This window comes from Mus musculus, chromosome 17 (genome assembly GCF_000001635.26).
Source record: "Mus musculus strain C57BL/6J chromosome 17, GRCm38.p6 C57BL/6J".
Taxonomy (NCBI): domain Eukaryota; kingdom Metazoa; phylum Chordata; class Mammalia; order Rodentia; family Muridae; genus Mus; species Mus musculus.
This window is the reverse complement of record NC_000083.6, coordinates 33,088,673-33,110,755: the sequence shown is the minus strand read 5'-3', so window position 1 is coordinate 33,110,755 and position 22,083 is coordinate 33,088,673. Positions and strand designations below refer to the sequence as shown.

The 22,083-nt window shown below is 41.0% G+C and overlaps 1 protein-coding gene across 3 annotated transcripts; it reads right to left on the bottom strand.

Moving 5' to 3' along the window:
• Positions 1–48: 48 nt before the first annotated feature.
• On the bottom strand, positions 49–21,389 carry Zfp563 (zinc finger protein 563). Of its 3 annotated transcripts, none has more exons than XM_006524256.2 (4): positions 18,164–19,655; positions 8,399–8,525; positions 8,153–8,213; positions 49–6,132 (listed from the first exon to the last, which is right to left on the bottom strand). In XM_006524256.2, exons 1-4 carry the CDS (start codon positions 18,164–18,166, stop codon positions 4,977–4,979), a joined length of 1,347 nt encoding a protein of 448 aa, XP_006524319.1. In that variant the 5' UTR covers positions 18,167–19,655; the 3' UTR covers positions 49–4,976. The 3 variants fall into 3 exon arrangements, with proteins under 3 accessions (XP_006524319.1, XP_006524318.1, NP_001020121.2); NM_001024950.2 differs by lacking the exon at positions 18,164–19,655 and adding an exon at positions 21,277–21,389 and having other exon boundaries at positions 51–6,132; XM_006524255.4 differs by lacking the exon at positions 8,399–8,525 and having other exon boundaries at positions 18,164–19,883.
• Between the last annotated feature and the right edge of the window lie 694 nt (positions 21,390–22,083).

Genomic DNA, 22,083 nt, shown 5'->3' with positions numbered 1-22,083 from the left:
TTTAGGAGTATTTTAACAGAAAGAAGGATGATCAGTGACTCACACTAGTCTTTGTTTATGGAGGTTTTTTATTTTAAGTGGTTGGGAAACAAAAATCACTGATCAGAAAATGCTATCAAGGGGCTGGAGAGATGGCTCACTGCTTACGAGTGCATTTTTTGGAGTTTCCTTTCTGTTGCAATAAAATACAGACCAAAACCAACAACAAAAACTTGGGAGTGGAAAAGACTTAAGATATTTCATACCAAAACAGAAAATAAACCAATACACCATTGTTGCTGAGGACCCAGATTGAGTTCCTAACACATCAGGTGACTCACAACTGCCATGGTGATCAGGAGATCCAACCATGTCTTCTGATCTCTGCTGCCACAAACTCATGTGCGCAACAGACACATACACATTAAAAAAAAATAAGAAAATGCTATTGACTTTCAAAGGGCGATCTTAAACTGGATATCAATATGCAATGTACTTTTGGATGATCTTGATGCATACAAATCAGACAGAGCACAGCTCATCTTAATGAGCATAATATTGCCATCACATCATACAGCAGCATGAAACACTCAGGTAATTAAGCTATTTAATGTGTCATTATCAAACAGGTGATTTTGTCCAACAGGTGTTATGGAAATGAGCTTGTCACTGCAGGTAGGAAGACAGTTTCACAGCATGCTGTCACCAAGCAAAAGTGGGATTCATGGCTTTGATGAAAAAAAAAAAATTTCAGGCTGAGCCAGTGTAGATTTGGAGATTAAAATAGAAAGGTGCTCAAGGGAAGGAAATAATTTCTTTAAAGGTTGTTTAAACCCCCTTCATCCCTCCCCCCGCCCCCACAATTAACAAACCCTTTAAAAAACACTCTTAGAGAGTACAGTCTGTGACAAAAGTTAAACGCTAAGGAATTGTTTGACAAAGGTGGAGTGAGGCAGATTTCTGTGGGCAATTGTACAGATGTAGGAATGAGAGGCAAGTGCTAGAAATATGTCATTTTAGTCTTAAAAAAGAAAAGTTGTTTTCTTCTTCTTCCTTCTTTCGTGTTCTTCCATTTATGGCACAGGGTCTCACTGTGCAGACTAGACTGGTCTTGAACATAGAGAATCTCCCAAGTGCTAGGGGGTTAAAGGTATGATCACCATGGCAGGCTTTTCAATTTGGGTTTAATCAATGGTATCGCAAGTTTCCTGCTTTTATTAGCAAAGAGAACCAGAGACTGTATGGGGGGGCGGGGGGAGGCAGTGTTTTGTTTTCCATAATTTTCTCCTTTTGGCATGCTTCAATTTGAAGAGTTTCAAATTTAGCCTCAACTTAGCATTGAAGTTCAGTAATTTTCAATTTCAATTTATGGGCTCATTTCATTGTGAGTTTATAAAAGCAAATATTACCAAATTTGAAGAACATTTGTATTTACTGGAGGACTGTTCGGTATATCATTGGAAATACTTGAGTATCTAAGTTATAAAAGTTTAAACTAGTCCAGATGACTGGAATTAGCCATACACTCATAGGAACAGCATATTTTATGATGAGAAATGTTAACACATTATGTGCAAAATATATAATTCTGGTCTGGGGCAACAGCTGTAGATAAAGGACTTGCCCAGTGAGACGACATGAGTTAAAACTCCTAAAACCCAGATGCAGCAATCGCATACCTGTAATCCCATATTTCTATGACAAGATAGGAGATGGAAGCAGGATCCCCCAAGTTCACAGGCCAGCTAGCAGATGCAGCAGAAACAAGAGAGACCCTGCCTCAGCAAGATGGAAGGTGGCAACTGACACTCAAAGCTGCCTTCTGACCTGCACACATGTTCTGCAGCACATACATGTTTACACACAGAAACTTTTAAAAAGTAGGTAGTTCTTAAGTAGTAGTATGGATCCAGATCAAATAACAAAACAAAACAAAACAAAACAAACAAACCCCCAAACATTCTGTACATGTCTTTGAAATTTGTAAAATTGATTAAATTTTGCAAAAGCTGAAAAAGAGCAAAATTTCTCTCTTTCAATTAATCAGATCATATTAGGGTTTTCCAGAATCGAACCAAGAAAGTTATTAAAGAAGATATTTACTAGATTGTCACATATGATAGGGGCTGGTGATCCAACAATGCTTGGTTGTACCAGAGAAGTAGAGATCTTGGTAGCTGCCCACTCTGAAAAGCTAAATGCCTTAGGGGGCCCAATCTGAGGCCAAATACTGGAAGCTCCTGAAGAGTCACTAGAACTGAGTCCAAGTTAAGAGGAAAAAGACAGCAGAGGTTCGTAGTAGCATCAATAGATACACTCAGACAGAAAGGAAGGGAGGTATGTGCCTGCTGCTTTTCCTGAGACTTCATCTAGGACCATGTTGGGAGTTGCTACCCACATTGAATCTGTGTTTTCCCCTCCAAGTCACTGCCCTACATATCATTCCTTCTATGGAAATTTCCTCACCAATATACAGGTGCGTTTCATCAGTCAGGTGAACCTATGTTATACACAATTTCTAAATAAAGACGCTAACAAAGTTATTTCACCTAACATGATTTTCATGTACAAATGAAAACATTGTTTCCACAGAATAGGTGCCAAAGTCCCTTGAGGAAAACTTATTCACTTATTATACCATAATTAAATATGACAATACATAGCAATACCCAGCATTATTAAATCAATAAATATATTACATGGTAAAAGAAGGGATAAAAGAAAACATGAATATCTATTTTATATGTGTGTATATTCCTTAGTTTCATTTCCTGTTGTGACAAAATGTCCTGGTAAAAGCAACATAAAGGAAAGGGGGGTTATTTGGCTTATAATTCCATCACTGTGGGAAGTCAATATGGCAGTAACTTGAGCAGCTCTCACACCCATAGTCAAAAGCAGAGAACAGTGAGTTAACGCTTGTGCGCTTGTGCTCAGACAGTTAATGCTCCACTTTTATATGCTCATAGACTCCAGTCAGGAACTGGCACTTCCAACAGTGGGTGAATCTTCCCACCTCATTTATGCAATCAAGATAACTGTCCACAGGTATTCTCAGGGGCCCATCTCACAGGTGATTCTAGATTTGTCACATTGGCAATCAACACTATCAAGTATAAAAATAAACATATTCTTTTGTTTGTTTGTTTGTTTGTTTGTTTTTGAGTCTAAGCATCCCTGGCTGTTCTGAAACTCACTATGTCAACCAAGTTGGTCTTGAACTAACAGACACATTTGCCTTTGCCTCCTGAGCGCTGGCATTAAAGGAATACGCCATCACACCCAGCCCAACATATATACTCTTAATAAAATAAGACCCGATAAAATCAGAATTCTCACTTCTGTAACTGGACCCACAGGCACGCCATATTTATAAGTACCTTCTGATGTCATTTTGTATTTCTTCCTCTTTCAGCAAGTGCTAAGCATCTTCATTTTTATAATTTAAAATAAATTTTGGTATAAAAAAACTTATAAGTAAATAAAAACATCATCATACACCCAAATCAACTGGTTCTTTACCCTGAGAAGCCATTCAAACTTGCATTCTGGAGTATCTGAGCCATTTATTACCCTGTTTGGACTGCGTTGTAGCTTCCCATGGGTTTTAATCAACAGACATGGCAATAATAAGGAAATCCAGGAATAGACTTCCTCTCCTTGTATTCTAGTTTGAATTGTTATTGTTGTTGTTGTTGCTAAAACACTGACCAAAATCAACTTGAGGAAAAAGGATTTGTTTTAATTACACTTTACATTCCAACCCCAAGAGAAGCCAGGGTAGGAGAATCTCAAGGCAGGAACTTAGAACTTGGAAGTAGGATCTGAAGAAGAGACCAAGGAGGAAGACTTGAGTCTTGGCTTGCTCCTCATGGCTCACTCAGCCTGCTTTCTTATACAGCACCTACCCAGGAGTTGCACTACCCACAGTAGCCCTGTCCCATTAAAGGAATATATATACATACATACATCATTAATCAAACAAATGCCCCCACAGACTTGCCTACAGGCCAATCTAATGGCAATTTCTCTTACAGGTAACTCTAGCTTATGTAAAGTAAACAAAAAATAATCAGAACATCTCCATTGCTGAATGGCAGTCTCATTCCCCACTGGTCAAGTGGAACTGTCACTCCAGTAACAATAACAATTTTTAGTTAACTCAAGGACACAAGGAATCCAGAGTAAATGGGTGTGGTGTTAGGTATGTGTGGGTGTCTTAGCTTCCAGTTCAAAGGAATGGCTGGGTGTTCCTCCTGGTGGAACCATAATATCTACAGAACACGAAAATAAAATTTGCTGGTAAGTTATAGGGATGATTCCCATGCCCTCAAGTCCCGGACCCATAGGAGAAACAGTGCTGTATGAGATGCCAATTTAGAGCACATCCATCATCCTGGAGAATCTTGTCCTAGCACCGTGAGCTAGTGCCAACTCATTTGTTGTTAAGATATTTGCTGTAACTACATCTCAAAAGGCCATTTCACTATTCAAACAACCAAAAGTCTTCAGAATGGTAGGGAACAGGGAAAAAAAAAAAGATACTCTCTTGCTCCACTGCTTAAGCAAACTTCATAGAATTATGTCATGCCACCATTTATTTACAAGAGTTAGACTTAGAAACAAATAGTTCAGATATCTATTTTAGTAATAAACTAATCAGTGTGATATAATTTTAGAAATTTTTCCTTCAGGTTATGTAATTTTTGGAGCATTCTACATAAATTACTTTGTATTGAACCTTTCATAATGTGCATTTATGGTTCCCTACTACCTGAGGAATCTCATAGAATTTTAAAACAATTTCTTACAGTCAACTTTCTGAGCAAGTTTTGATATTGGGTGCATTTTTAGTTTGTTCTTTTGTTTGTTAATTGAAAAATATGACTAGTGGCAACCCTCATAACTTTATATTGATACTTGTTTGCTTCACTAAACATTGTAACAACTTTTTATAGAAAGGGCATGCAATAAGGAGTCCTTCCCACATTTTATGCTTAGGAATTCTCTCTAGCATGGGTCTTTTCATGTATTCTAAGGGAACCACAACGAGTGAAGGCTTTCCCACACTGCTTACATATGTAGGGCTTCTCACCGGTGTGAATTTGCTCATGTCTCTGACAGTCACCCAAAGCAGGAAAGGCTTTCCCACACTGCTTGCATGCATAGGGCCTTTCTCCACTGTGAATCCTTTCATGGCGCCGAAGGGAACTGTACCCACTGAAAGCTTTCCCACACTCCTTACAGTCATAGGGTTTTTCCCTAGTATGAATCCTTTCATGGCGCTGAAGAGAACTCTGTATAGTGAAGGCTTTACCACATTCCTTACATCTATAGGGCTTCTCTCCGGTGTGAATTCGTTCATGGATCCGAAAGGTACCAGAAGAGATGAAACCTTTCCCACACTGTTCACAGACATAGGGTTTCTCACCGCTGTGAATTCTTTCATGATTTCGAAGGGAAGTACGAGTAGTGACAGCTTTATTACACAGGTTACAAACATAGAGTTTCTCTCCAGTGTGAGTCCGTTCGTGTACTCGACAGGTACTTGAAGAAATGAAACATTTGCCACAGTATTTGCATACATAGGGTTTCTCTCCACTGTGAATTCTTTCATGGCGTGGAAGTGAACTTTGACCAGTGAAAGCTTTCCCACAATACTTACATACAAAGGGTTTCTCTCCGCTGTGAATCCTGTCATGACGTCGAAGGGAACCACGACTAGGGAAGGCTTTCCCACAGTGGTTACATATGTAGGGTTTCTCACCGGTATGAGTTCTTTCATGTCTTCGAACCTTACTTGAAGAAGAAAAGGCTTTCCCACATTGATGACATTTATACGGTTTCTCAATGGTGTGGGTATTTCCATGTTTCAGATAGCACTCAGGATACATGAAGGTTTTCCCACACTCCCTAAATTTATAGAGACTGTCTTCATATACCTCATATTCATATCGTTTATGTCCTGGTTGAAGAGGAATATGCATATTTAGGGGTGGAAGACCAATAAGTATGTCTTCACATAAATTACTTTCACACCGTTTTACTCCATGAGAGGTTTTCTTGTTCATAACAGTATCTGGAAACTCACTGAAGATTCCGTCACATTGTCTGCCTTCACTGGGTTTATACAATAATTCCACCAGTCCACGTCTGTAAAAAGTAGAAGGCATAGCACTCAGATTTCACTTATAAGTTACCAGTCAGAACCATTGTTCATAGTTTACATGGCTAGAATTCTTTAACATGAATGTGCTAAATGTCCCACAGGATTTCTAGAGAACATATGTGAAGATTCTGGTATTCATATAGATGTTAACACTTTTACCAAGTAAAATATTCTGCAAACACTGAATGCCCATGCCATTATGCTTGCTTATTCACTTGTTTATTTTTCATTATTCATTTGTTCTGGAGTCTTGCTTCTTGCTGTGCTGCTTAAGTTTGAACTAACTACCATCTATTGCTAGAACTGTCATTAGTCAGTACTAAAGGTGCCTCTCTATGACACATATTCTTTAAACAAAATGCTTCTACAAAAATGCTTTCAGATTTTAAAATACTTGCATATATTCAGTAAATTTTGAAGATGATAACCAGTGGAAAGAAAACATTCCTTCAAGCTTTTAAATTATTATTACTGGGTAAGTAGAGGAGACTGTATAAAGGTCTTAGAGGAAAACTTGGTGGAGTCAATACACTCTTCATTAAAAGAAAAAAAATCTCATACTCAAAGCCTGAAGATGATGTCATACATTTTCTACTTTTATTATTTAATCTTTAAAACAGTATTTATTTGTATTTTTAAAAAACTGTAAAGATTTGTTTTATTTTTATGTGTGTATGTGTGTGTGTGTGTCCATAAGTGTGGTACCTGTACTGTACACTGTCTAAAACTGGAGTACAGTTTGCGAGCTGCTCCAAAATGGATGCAGGAGACCCTACTCAGGGTCTCTGAAGAATGGTATTTGTGAGCTCAGTCCTCAGCCGGCTACATTTCATTGAGTGTGTGTGTGTGTGTGTGTGTGTGTGTGTGTGTGTGTGTGATGGGTGAGTACAGATGTGCCACTACCTCAATATAGATATCAGAGGACAACATGTAAGAGTTGGTTCTCTTGATTCACCATGCATGTTCTGGGATGGAACCTCACTCATAAGACTTAGTGGAAAGCACCTTTCCCTCCTGAGCCATCCTCACTAGTCCTGACTGTCTGGGGTGTGGTGTCTGCATGTGGTGGTCAAATGAGAATACCAGGGATCCTCTTCCATCACTTTCCATGTCAACTGCTTGAGACAGGGATCTTTTATTGGATCTGGAAGTCATGCTACCCTTCTCACCCTTTCAGCTTGGCTGATAGCCAGAAAACCCTAGAAATAGCTAAATCTTGCCTTTAAAAAACCCGTGAGTGCTGGGGATCCCCAAACTCAAGTACTAATGCTCACACAGCACATGTTCGTACCCCCGACACACTATTGTCCAGCCCATATCATTTTGTTTTGTTTTGTTTTGTTTTGTTTTGTTTTGTTTTCTTCCCAGATCATTTTTTAATTTATTTATTCCCTTTACATACTGATCACTACTTCCACTCCTGGTCCCCTCCTTCCACAGTCTCTTCCCCATCCCCCTTCTCCTTCTCCTCTGAGAGGGTAGGAGACCCCCTGGGTACCCCCTGACCTTGGCACTTCAAGTCTCTACATAGCCCATATCATTTTAAAATAATTTTGTACATGAAACAAAATTTGTATATACTTGATGATCAGAAGATCAACTGTATCATCTTGTTAGTATATTCTTAATTCTCTATGAATTTTATAAAAATTATTGGAGATTAAATTATTTTAAAGTTGGGTTTATTTTAAAATTTCTACATTCTTAAAAAATTCCTATTTACTTATCTATCTATCTATCTACCTATCTATCTATCTATCTATTTATTTATATGTGTATAGGTGTTTTGCTTGCATGAATGTCTGTGCAACACCTGCATGCAGTGCCTAAAGAGGTCAGAAGTGCATGTCCAATCTCCTAGGACTGGAGTAATAGATGGTGGGTGCTGGAATCTAATCCTGGTTCTCTGAAAGAACAATGTTATTAACTACTAAGCCATCTATCTACCTTTCATTCCCAAATTATTAAGCAACATTCCTCTTATTTGGAGGGGACAAATTTTACCTTAGGTTTCTCCTAGAATCTTCATCAACATCTTTACTCCTCTGGACTTCCTCAATTTGTCCTAAAATGCAGAGCCAGAAAAATTATTATGAAACCTACCTATACTAACTTCTGTAAGTTCATAGTATAACAAGGAAATGCTTGGAATATTTATCACATTTACCCTTTATATTTTAAATCATTGAACAGCATTGGCAAGCAAAACAGCTCTCTCATTGTTGAGCAAGGAAATGACCTTATCGTTACCTATAGCAATTAGGTTTTTGAAGGTTTCCTGCATCACATCTGTGTAGAGCTGCTTCTGGGAAGGATCCAGTAAATCCCACTCCTCCAAGGTGAAGTTCACAGCCACATCCTCGAAAGTTAGACAGTCCTAAAATATGCCATATCAGGGAGAAGAATAGAGAGTCACAGCGCTGTAAAGTAGATACCTTCTCCAAGCAGTTCACAGGGTATGTGTTTCTCCAAAGGCCATGACACTCTTATTCACCATGCACACCCTGTACCTCTTACACAGCAATTCCTGTATTAGATTGGAACTCTTTGTTAAAGAAATAAGAAATAAGAGGACAGGAATAACAACTATGCTGCTGGGTCTTGCAATCCAGCAAGATTTTTTTTTTTTTTTTTTTTTTTTGGTATACAGTTTAACACTTCAGCTACTTAGTGCACACACAGCTAACACCAGCTATCCATCGTCCACATAGTCTTAGAAATGACTCAATCCAAAGTGTGATTTTTGCTTTTGTCTATATATTGCTCTTGGAATGGACCTCAACAGACTGATAGCAAGGGGTGGGGACCTGTGTTTTTGTACACAATATGTTAGTTGCTTAAGTCCTGCTTTCCCTTTAAATGCTTAAAAGTTCTTAACATGATCACGAGAGGGAGAGCACTTGAGCATTCGCAAGCTGTTATGCGAATGATGGGCCTTTACTGAACTGCTCTGAGAGTAATTCTCACTTTTTGTCACAGTTTATTATCGTTCGATATATTTATTATGCCTGCACTAAGAGAAAACGTCTGGAAGATACTGGGTTTCTTATGAAGTAACCTCAGGCATTCTGGAGAGTAATTTACTAAGCTAATTTAAAAAAATTACTTTTTAAAAATAAATTAGAAAATGTCGAAGAACAATGAAATGATAGGAATGATGTCACAATTTTAGATGCAACACAATGAGTTCAAGATAGCACCCCCTCGAAAGTTTTGTTTTTTATTTTTTATTCAAGTAACTGCAAATAGAAACCAGGCTAGAACAAATACCAGCCATCCTTCCCCATAGAACAAGGGGAGAAGGTGGTCCCTATACCCCTTTCCCACTAAAATAGACCCTCCCCTCCCCCCCTCCCCCCCCCCCCCCCCGCTTTCCAAGTAGTGCTCAAAACTGCCCTATCAAAGTGGCAGAGCCCCATCTTCTCTGGGGTGGAGTATTAACCAACCTGCTGCCCCCCAGCCCTGCTTTCCTGAGTGTCTTGGAAGGGAGAAAGCATTCAGAAGGGAGGATGAACACTTGGCGCTAGCAGTAGCAGCAATGGTAGGTGTCTAAGAATGAGCACTGAACAAAAAAACAACACAACTATCAAAGATTTCTGAACAACAACAACAAAAAAAAATGGAACCAGAACCTTGGGGTTGGGGGACAGGGCGGCACAAAAGAAGTGGGCAAAGCTAGTTCCTTAATGCCCCGTTGGAGGAATGAAAAGAGCCCAGAGTACAACCAGAAGAAGTGAGTTAGCACCCCATCTGCCATAGGTGGAGAGAAGTCAGAGAATAGGGCCTTACCCTGGAGATAGGTGGTAACTCCCATCTGCCACCTCATTAGGTACTACCACAGGAGAGCAAAGTGGGTGGGGCTAGCATCTGTCTTATTTCTTGTAGTCCAAGGAGCTTACCCAACCTAGTAAAGGATCTAGGTAAGGTGAAACAAAAATGACTGAGCGTCTCATCTGGGGACAACTTGGTGGGGTGCATGCTAGGATCTAAGTATCCCCTGCACTGACCACATCTGGTACTGTAAGCTCAGCCATGAAGCTTGTCAGAATAAGATGGGGCTAGGACCCCTTAAGGCCAGGGAATACTTCCAGGACCCTCTACAACAGCAGTTCTTAACCTGTGGGTCATACATCAGATATTCTATATAATCAAATATTTACATTAAGGTTCATAGCAGTAGCAAAATTATAGTTAGGAAATAGCAATAAAAATGATTTTATGAGTGGAAGTCACCAAAACATGAGAACTGTATTAAAGGGTTGCAGTATTAGGAAAGTTGAGAAACACTGTATTATGGGATCTTTCTATCTGTTGAGTGTAAGGTCACAAGGTCTCACGGAAAAAAAAGAAAAAAAGATGCATCCCTTGGATAAACAGCTTTAATAAAGCTCGTACTGGGACTACGCTTAGGAAGCTTGAGTCAAAGGAAGTTCACTGAATTGTCAGCGTGCCATAGTCAGTGTCCATCCTGAGAAGAGACCTATCACTAGCCCTTCTCTACAGAGCAGTCAATCCACTCTCAGCTCATCTTAGGGGACTGGTATACATCTATCCACATGCGGTGCTACACGAAACAGCTGGAGGTAGCAACTCTGACACAAACATCCTGAAAAGCGAATTCTGAATGGAGCGTGGGTTGTAACGAGGGAAACTCAGGAATACAGTGATCCTGCCCTTTATCATATGAAGCAATACCAGATGTATGCTTTTTTTTTTTCAATGTTTTTCAAGGCATTGAGGACAGACCTAGAGACTGACCAGGATTGGGGTGTAGAAGAATAATCTAGTACATAATTAGGTGCTTCAGTTGCACTGTGCAGTGTTCTAGCAACCCAGTGGGGTTTGGATTCTTCCCACCATTTTTTGGCAATAGTTAAAAAAAAAAAAAGTCTAGAGCAATTACTACTTCGATCTGTCTTGGGTTCCTCTTCTGGGGGTAGGTAGATATGTGTATGTTGCATCTCCACAGGAAAAGTCTCTATACAACAATGACACAATCCTGTCTGACATGAGAGATGAGCATAATAATTAATAATAATAATAAAGGTGGTTGTCTTCTTATGTGGAGGACATGTTCTAGGACATGCCTCAGTGTCTGTCAGAAACAGTGAACAGTAGATAAACACATATGACAAAAAACAGTACCATGCACCTTGCTATAAAAACTTCAAGGAGCATCTTGTGCAGGAAGTGGAGAGGAGGGAGCTGATGTTGAAGGAGCACTTTTAGAAAGCTGCCCAGTAAATTTCCAGATGTAATAACTGAGTCTCTGATGGAAAGCTGAAACCAGTCTAGTACTATAGGCACTAGCTACCTAGTATATACACTCACCTGGCCTGTTACTCAGTATGCTGACCTGTATACTCATGAGAGATGCTCTGGTGGCCTGGCCTGTGACTTCTGAGTGCTATAGCTCAGAGGAAGATTAGAAGAAACCATCAAAGAGAAGATTAAAGGCAATGCATATACTCTAGCTAACACTGATACTAAAGATACAGAATCTCGCCCTATGCTCCAGGTTTTAAAATTAGGATTTATACCCTGCTACAGTGCCTCAGTGGTTCTGGCAACTTGTTCTGTCTGTTGCTCATGACCAATATGAGCAAAACATTCACTTTGACTGTAGTTTTTCTTATCAGTTCTACCAATCTCACAGGATTCCTGAAATATCCATGTGTAGTTTGTTTGTTTGTTTGTTTGTTTGTTTGTTTGTTTGAACAACATCTTCCACAACATTTCTCCCTCTTTTGAGGGTGCTACCCATTTCTCCTCTGGCCACAGAAGGCTATTTAAGGCAGAATCAAGTTTATAGAATCAAAGCATAAGAAGGAACTGAGGACAATTAAAGGCCATTTCAGGCAGATCCATATGTAGTGATAACACAGTAGAGTATGGTTAATATGTGGCAATGATGTTTAACTCAATGTCTTAACTCAAAATACAATAACAACTACATGGGCCAAGTGGCACCCCCAAGAGAACATTACTTCCCAAGACCGACACATTAGCTGTAGGATTCCTACTGATGGGCATTCTTACTCTTAAGATGATGCTAATCACACCATGAAAAGCCAATTCTGTGCACTCATGCAACTCCAGTAAATGCTATTAGACAGATAAAGTTCAACAATAGCTGTATCTAGGATGATAGACAGAGTGATACTGACAACAATAGCTGTATCTAGGATGATAGACAGAGGGATGCTGACAACAATAGCTGTATCTAGGATGATAGACAGAGGGATGCTGAAGATGTCATTTCCATAAAGAAAAAGAACCCCAAGGGAAATAATTATAATTATGTAAACTAAGAAGATAGTAACTATGAAGGTGAAAACAGAATTTAACAAGTATAGTTTCTTCCAAATGAGGATAATGTGTATGGAGACCTGCCCTTCCCAACCCCCAACACACACACACACACACACACACACACTCAAGACAAGTACACTCTTCAACAGAAGCTACCAAGTAGCAACTCTATTACTATTTTCCTACATATTATACATTATGTTAAATGATTATTCCCTGCAGTAAACACAGCAAAACCTCAGAAGCAGAGAAGAGGGCTCTAAGTATATCATTTTTATAAGCAATTTCATTTAATTTCCCTAGCAATATCATTAATTTATGTCTGAGAACTACTTATCTTTTAGAAATGTATGTCCACATGTAACTTACTGCTTAAATTTAGGTTCTTACAACAAGCGAAGAAAAAAATTCCCTTAAAACAAAAAATATCAAGTCTTTGGTAAGACAGTCAATCAGATGATCACACGGTAACCAGAGTTCACTCCTCACCTCCCCCCCATTCCCAATTTCCTTTTTTACTAAACCCACATGTCCAATTCTGGGATCAAAATTGTTAAGCTTTACTTCATTGAGGCATACACACACACACACGCACACACACACACATACACACACTCACACCAGAATAGTTTGAAGAGTCAACAATAGACTCATGTGTTTGAACACTTGATCTTACACTATTGACATTGTCGGGAAAGGTTGTGAAGCCTTGAGGAGGTGAAGTGGCCTAGGGGAAGGCCTTGTGGTTTTATAGTTGGCTCCACTTCTTGCTTCTTGTCTGCTTCCTGAGGACAGAGAGTGGCCACCTGCCACTGTGCCTTTCCTGCTTTGCTGTATTCAATCTGAATGTAAACCAATGTAAGACCTTCTTCCCTTAATGTATTTCTTCTCAGGTATTTTCTCACAGAAATAAGAAACATAACTAATATAATGGGCAATGCAAAGAGTGTTGCTCATACTAATCCAGTGAACTTTAATATCATAAGATTTAATGAAGTTCTGTGCATAAATATAATATTACATGAAATAAAATGACCCCTAGAAAGCAACTACTGATAAAACCACAAGAAGACAAAGAATATATATAGGGCTGTATGTATTTTTAAAAACTGAAGTAGTATGAAGTATGTGTCCCAAACAGGAGAGACAAAGCATGGTTTCATTGGTTTATACTAATATTTCATGAAAATGGTTATCATTCACCTACAATCTCTTCCAAGATATAGAATAAAAATCTAGACTCAATGGAAGACTTTAGTACGGTTATGCAGCATTATCTTAATACATGTATGAATACAAAACAATAAGAAAAACAGGTGAAAGAGAAATACGGAAAGACAGAGACTCATAAAACATGAAGAATTACATAAAAATGTTCAATGTCAAAGATAATCAGTACAAATAACATACAATCATAAATTATGCTTGCTATTACATTTAATGCTAAATAATAAACTAGATTATCTGAAGTGTTATTAAATTACACAATAAATATACATCTATAAAAATGCAAAATTTCTTGCTAAATTTGACTTTACCCATAGTTGAAAAGTCACCTACATTTTCCCATTGTGAACCTGGGGACAAAATAATATTATGACCATCACCAAACAAAGCAGCAACAAAATAAACAAAATAAATACAGAACAATTCCAATTAACAATTCCAAATAGTGAAGCCAATTTCCAACAAGCAGAGAAATGAGACAAGGCTGGTCTTACTACAAATTTAGTTACCAATACCAATATAATTGCTAGAGACTAGGACAAAGAAACCACACTGTTTAAAACAATATTAACTGCATTCAAAATTCAAAGGTGATGAAACGTCACTTAGTGATAAACAATTTATAAAATTGTGAAAAGGAAAACCAGGAAAGAGAAAAGTAAAGGAGAAAGCCTCTATGTAAGGAGCTAAATAAAATCAAAGCGAGCCTCTGGAAGTGCCATGGCCTATCTGTTCACCAACAGCGGAACTGCATTGGAATACACATGCTGTCATTGAAAGTGATTGCTAACAAATACCTTATTTTAAGGATTCCTTGGGTTAGCAAGATGGTTCAGCAGACAGAAATGTTTGCCATGAAAACCTGATAATCTGGGTTTAATCTCGGTAAAGGTGGGAGGGAAGAACTGCCTCCATAAACATCTCTGTGATTCCTTTCCTTCCTCAGACCTCACAGTCAATCTAGTCAGGAGCTGACCAGGAACAAACATCACCAACATTCTATGTTTTATTAGTCTTTGGGTTGGAGAGAGTACTGAGCCTGGGTCTCACTCTGGGGCACTTGTTGACCCTGACTTTACCATCTGGAGCAAGTTGTCCTCAATCTCATGACGACATTCCTGCCTCAGATTCCTGAAGGCACGCTTTGCAAGTGTGTACCCATACAGAGAATTGAAATATCACCACTTTATACTCAAATCACACAAGAAAGTTAGAGTAGTTTTGTAAACTCTTGTTTTATAGAGACACAATTCTGCAAGGGAAACAAAAGGTGAGATCAGAGAAACAGGCTGCTTCACTTTCACATCACAGGGATGAACCCATCTCTGTGCAGAGACCCCATGGTCACTATGTAGGTGCAGGCCAAGAAGGTGCTTCACTTCTGGTAAATCAGGAAATGCTGCGCACCTAGGAAATGCCACTGAAAACTTCAACTTTGCACTGTTTTCAGTTGTCTTAGTCAGGGTTTCTATTCCTGCACAAACATCATGACCAAGAAGCAAGTTGGGGAGGAAAAGGTTTATTCGGCTTACACTTCCATCTTGCTGTTGATCACCAAAGGAAGTCAGGACTGGAACTCAAGCAGGTCAGGAAGCAGAAGCTGATGCAGAAGCCATGGAGGGATGTTCTTCACTGGCTTGCTCCCTTGGCTTGCTCAGCCTGCTCTCTTATAGAACCAAGCCTACCAGCCCAGAGATGTCTTTGGATTTTTTTCCTTTTCTTTACATATTTTAAATTTATTTATTTATTTATTTCTGGGGACAGAGTCCCACAATGTATTCTTGGCTAGCTAGGCTGGAAATCATTACGTAGACCAAGCTCCCACAAGGGGCCTTTCCCCCTTGATCACTAATTGAGAAAATGCCTTACAGTTGGATCTCATGGAGGCATTTCCTCAACTGAAGCTCCTTTCTCTGTGATAACTCCAGCTGTGTCAAGTTGACACAAAACTAGCCAGTACATCAGTGTTAACAGCTTCTTTCCTGTACAAAATCAATTCAAAGTAGTGGCCAAACACCTACAGTTAATTGAGAATCCTCAATTGTGCTGGCCTTTTATGCTATCAGTGCCATTAGCAGATTCTCCAATACCAGTAGGATGTCCTACAATTGAACTCTCACATCTATACTTGGCACAATCCTGAGAAGTTCCAGTCAGTAAGATGGCTCAACAGGTCTAAAGGGGTTTGCCACCAAGCCTACCTAAAGACCTAAGCTGGATCCCTAGAACCCTTGGAGAAGAGAAGAGAAGAGAAGAGAAGAGAAGAGAAGAGAAGAGAAGAGAAGAGAAGAGAAGAGAAGAGAAGAGAAGAGAAGAGAAGGAGGGAGAAGAGAGAGGGAGGGGGAGAGGGGGGAGGAGAGAGGGAGAGTGAGGAGAGGGAGAGATAGGGCTAGGGAGAGAGGGAGAGAGAGAGAGTGAGGGAGCTAGGGTGGCAAGGGGTGCTCCAGAAGAGTACCGGGGTTTGGCTCTCAGAACCCACATAGGGGCCTACAACTATCCATAACTCCAGTTCCAGGAAATCTGATGCCTTTTTCTGGCCATTGTGGGCAACGGCCACGCATGAGCTATATACACACATATATGCATACAAAGAGTTATACTCATACAAGTAAATGAACCTTTAAACAAATAAATCCTGACAGTTTTAAGGCTCAGTCCCACTCTACTGTCTCACTGCAGATGCCAGCCCAAGGATCTGCATACTCTATCTGGTCACTTCTCTCTGTCCTAAAATGACAGAAGGGTAGCACTCTAAATGCCTAATTAGCCTGAGGTCAAATGTTGCCTGTAAGAAGAGAAGATGCATGCATGCTTTTAATCCCTGTACTCAAGAGGCAGAAGTAGGCAGACTGCTGAATTCCAGATGAGCTTGGTCTACATAATGATTTCCAGCCTAGCTAGCCAAGAATACATTGTGGGACTCTGTCCCCAAAAATAAATAAATAAATAAATTTAAAATATATAAAGAAAAGGAAAAAATCCAAAGACATTCCTATTGTTCAGCAAAGTCAAAGGTCATCTGTCCTAGGCAAAATCTTGGACATTGACCAGCTTTTAAGATTATACCAAAATAATCTGGGAAAATGATAAATACTTTTCTTGAGGTAAGTTCTCCTCAGACTGCCCAATACACGCATTCTCAGACCATATATATATATATATATATATATATATATATATATCTCCACACGCTTGCTCTCTCTCTCTCTCTGGCTGGTAGCAAGCCTTGTATCTCACAATGCTTTCTATACCTGAGAAACAATTTCACCCTTACCCTTAGATGATGTTACTTCCAGGCCTGTCCCTTTAAATCTATGACCAACCCAGACACAAACTTGATAAATGCCCATTTGCCACAGGCTGGAGAGATGGGTCAGTGGTTAAGAGCACCGGCTGATCTTCCAGAGGAACTAAGTTTGACTCCCAGCACCCACAAGGCAGCTAGCTCATAGCCATCTGTAACTCCAATCCCAGAAGAAAGAGGATCTTCTGGTCTCTGAGGTCACCAGGTATGCATGCAGTGCACACACATGCGCACAGGGAAACTACCCATACATATAAAATAAAATTATAAAAAAGAAAAAAAAATCCAAATGCCCATTAAGTCCCAAAACTGTATGGCTGAATCGAACAGTGAAAAAATACTAAGCGAACTTCTGAATGGTCTGTTCTTCCTCCAATATGCTGCTCCTTTCACACCTGCCGTCTCTGACCCGCTCGCAGTAAAATCAGCACACAATCTTTCCGTTATAGTCACCCAAAGATCAGGATGCCTTCAGGCCAAAGTCCCCTCCCTTTTGTTTTCTTTCTCTACACTAGTTACTTGGGGTGGAATATATAAGTGTTAGGCCCTTTTCTGCCTAATTCCTGGACTGCATGAAGGCCTTAAGAGTTGGGGCTTATCGCTATTGCAATGCTTTTCGCATTCAAGTCTTCCTCCAATTAGTATGCAATCTTAAAATCATCATGAATGAATGACCTGTCAAAGGACAGTAACAAAGACGTCAGAGCGAAGCACACTTGTCCTCCTCACACAGCTCAGTTACATATGGATTCTTTCTAATGAGTTGGGCAGTGTGAGGAGGCGCCTGGATACATTAAGATTTCTTTTCCACTCTATACATCACTAGACTGCAGCCGTAAGCTGCAGACGAGCCTCCTCAATAATTTGAAAGGTTCCCAGGAAAACAACTGCCGCAGAAAGCAGAGACGCAAACCTAACCCCACAGCAGCTCCAGTCCACAGTCCTACATTAAAGGCGAAAGCCCCACAGGATCACCACAACGTGAGGGGACCTGGCATAGCGAGGGCGGAGCTGCCGACAGGAAACCGGGTGAAAGAGCGATGGAGTCCCACAGCCCAGGGAGCAGAAGGATTCTCTCAAGCCCCACCAGCACCCGGGGGAGGGGGCGGTGTCAGCCTCAGATGTTGACTTACGGGAGGTCCGCCCACTTCACACACCCGACTCAAGCTCACCATGTCTGTGTCCGGAGCCTCCTGCAGCCTCACCCCCGCTCCTGAGGTCGAAGGTCTTCTGGCCACGGTGCCTGAGCCCCCAAGACTTTCTCAGCTGACAGGATCGCTGCACTAGTATGGCGCGCCAGTAAGAAAGATGGCGGGCAAAGAACTTCCGCCCCGCCCATCCATGTTCCTGAACTGATAGTTCCCACATCTTATACCTGCTTCCAAGGCTTCTAGCTAGCCTGGGGCCTGTTTCTTCTTGACCACAAGAACTAAATGGCTGGACTCTATTGCTGAAAACAACACACCCTTTGATTGCAGGAAACAGAAAAATCAAGCCAGAACCTTGCAGCAGAGATGAAAGTGTCCTAGCCAGCTGTGAACCCTGTAATCCGCAATATCAATCAGCCGGTTGGTATAAAAGTGGCATGGAAGTTATGGTGGTGACGAACAATTATCTGATTGTATTTGAGGCCCTCCCTCCAGAAGGGAACTCCAAAGCCCTTGGGTGGAAAGGTCATAGGCCCTAACCTATCGTTGTTTTGCTCTATGGACCCGATGTCAAGCTGTCTTATAAATATTAATGTTTATACTGATAGATTAGTGCTGCTGTCAAGAAGATTAGTGCTGGCCAAAGAGGTTTCTCTGTGCAGTGGGTGATGTTTAATACAGAAATTCATAAACAGTCCAAGTCCTGAATATAAGTAACTCTTGAATACTTGCCCCTGTCACCCAATCCAAGGCATGGAGAACATCATAAAAGAAGAAAAGAGAAAATACAAACATTGGAGGATGGGAAGCAATGTTGTGAGTGCTGTGTTCTGGACATGATACAGCTGTTGAGCTTGTGAACTCCAAGCAGCTATAGTTGCCTGCACAATGGGGCCTCCCCAACATCCCGTTGTCAGGCCCCACTGTTCCTGAGGAACTATTTAGAGGTCAATGGCTTGCTGGAGAAGAGTCAGTGTTTTCAGAAGTGTAGCCACTGATAAACTGGCCATGCTTCAGTAAATAACTCTCAGCCACGTTCACTAAGGTAACCATGATTAGCATCCTAAGGTCACAAATGAACAAAGCAGTGACGGCAGGAGGGGAGCTGAGGTGAGAGCAGGTTCTGCAGAAGGGGGTGGGGTAACCAAGTACAACAGCAGGTGGGAAAGATCAAAATACATGTCCACAAGTGTGTATAAAAAGGAAGAAAAGAAGCGCAGAACTCATCAGTATCTGAAGGAGGTATGTTTCAAGACCTGTAGTGGAAGACTAAAATAGTGGCAAGTAGTTAGCCTAACCACTATGGTTTTCCCTATACAGACATGTGAGAAATGTTAATTTGCTAACTAGACACAAGAAGGTATTTACAACAACATATAATGGTGAACTCGAACTATAATCGCAATATATAATGAGTCAGTTTCTGTCTCAATGCCATGGTGCACCACACTCACCTTTCTTCGTGGGCTGATGTGAAGTCACATAGCTGCTATATGATGAGATTATATGAGGTGAATGATGCACTAGCAGAGCTGCATATGTCATGATGTTACTCAGATCTACCCACAATTTAAAGTTACAAATATTTACGTCTAGAAGACTTCATTTAATGTTTTCAAACACCTGTTAAACTGAAACTCCAGAATCTATACCGAAAGTAAGTAGTTTGACCAGAAGATACTAGCCATGCTCAAAGCTCACAAAACTTGGGTAGAGTTGTCTAAAACCCTCTGGGAGATGAAGCAAATACTTTAGTTGTCATGTATTGAGCAACTGTCCTTGTGACTGCCACAGAGCTATCCTGTATGCAGGTGACTCTTTATCTGTGAGGTCTTAAGGGTAACCCTTCTTCCATGGACTTTACTGTTAAAGACTGCAGCAGCCTCACTCCCTCAATTTCCCTGGGCTTTTTCTGCTTTGTGGGGTCTGTGATACCTCTGCTCCTACCATACAATTTTGCCTTGGCTTTAGGAGTGCTGGAGAGATTTCTTGGAATATACAGGGGGGAAAAATCTACTCTTCTTTCTATTCTGTGGACCTGGAGTATTAGAACCGTATACTGAGATTTCTTTCTGTCGTCTCATCAGTAGGCAGAAGGGAAACACTGACTCATTTAAGCACAACAGGGTGAAAAGAGATTTACTGTGGCCTTAGTCAGCCTCAAGGTTATTTAGTACCCTGATCTGCCTCCCCTACATTAAATTCTTCTGTATCAAGGGCACGGCATGTTGATGTATTCCTATAACCTTATCACTTAGGAGGCTGAGGAAGGACTGTTACTTTGTGTCCAGCCTGGGCTACATAATGAGATTTTTTGTCTTAAAATAAAACAAACAAAAATATATCACCATAAACAACATGAACAAAATAACCCATGCTTTTGCAAATACAGGAAGGAAAGCTTTGAAGCTCTGCAAACTGCCTTTCAGGTCATTTTCCCACATCTTTCGTGGATATCACCAGGCTTCCTTCTAGCCCATTCTACAGGTAAGGTGGCTTAGTCATCACTTGCTATTCTCCTCAAAGCATACTTTATTATATTTTAGAATGGTTGGGCAGAGTTCTTTTCTGCAGCGATAGACGATAGACTGTAACCTGGACTTGTGAAGTAAATAAACCATATTTTCAAGTTACTTTTTTTTTTTCCTCTTTGAGACAGGGTCTATGTCCTAACTGGCCTTCAATTCGTCATCATGTCGTATGGGCTGGTGTAGTGGTCATGTGTTAACATGCCCATCTACCTGTACTTTACAGGAGGCGTCTCGCTGAGGAGACAGAAGTACAGGATTCTGCAAGAGATGGGGCTGCCCGCCGGGGTCCTGCCACCTAGAGTGCAGAGAAACCCTGAGTCCCGCAGCACCCAAAGCAATGTAGGACTGAGGATGTAGGACTGAGGCATCTACCCGGGGAACACCCGGCGCCCCTTACATTGCCCCGACGTTCGCCTCGTCTGCTCCCGGGCCCTCTTGTAGTTTCAAGAAGGCTCCAGAGGTCAGCTGTCCCGGAGCCAAAGAGGCTTAACCGTACCCGCTGCCCTCTCAGCTGACCAGACCGTGCCAGGAAGAAAGATGGCGGGTGAGGCATATCCGCTTTCTGCCGGCGTTCCTGATTGGACAGCTGGCCGTAAGGACACTTACCATAGCTGAGCCCAAGGCTTGCTGGGGCCTTAGGAATGATCCTGGTGTTGGCAGCCACACAACACGGACCCTGAACGGATACCTGTGACTCCCTCAGCTGGCAGAACTCTATCACCACAATAGTCTGGCAAGTAAGAGAAGGCCGGTGAGGAACGTCCGCTTCACCAATCGGCGCTTCTGATTGGATAGCTCGTGCTGTGCTCCGTGGTACTAATTGGATAAGCGATCAGACACCCCCCCCCCAACCCCCCCACCCCCCCCCCCCCCACACACACACACATTAGAGCTTGGTGGTAAACTCTTAATTTAATAAGTGGGGCACACATGCCATATTGCAGCCAAAGCTCTCATGGCCCGGGCAGAAATCCACTCTTTTTTCTTTTTTTTTTTCTTTTTTTTTTTTGTTTTTTGTTTTGTTTTGTTTTTCGAGACAGGGTTTCTCTGTATAGCCCTGGCTGTCCTGGAACTCACTTTGTAGACCAGACTGGCCTCGAACTCAGAAATCTGCCTGCCTCTGTCTACCAAGTGCTAGGATTAAAGGTGTGCACCACCACGCCCCGCATCCGCTCATCTTGATAACTGCATTTAAAAAGAATTTAGACTTGGTTTTTCCAAAGAAGAGCTTTCCCACTTCCCCCTGGAAACTAAGTCTGGAGTCTGCTTATTTAAAGTCAGATTTAGTTAGTGTACCATGGACAGAACCTTAGAGAAAGGGTACCTAGGCCTGCCACAGAGATAAAGGGATACCCAGCCAGGGCAGGTCCACTGGTCTAATGTCACCCATGAGAAACTTGAGATGATGTAGTC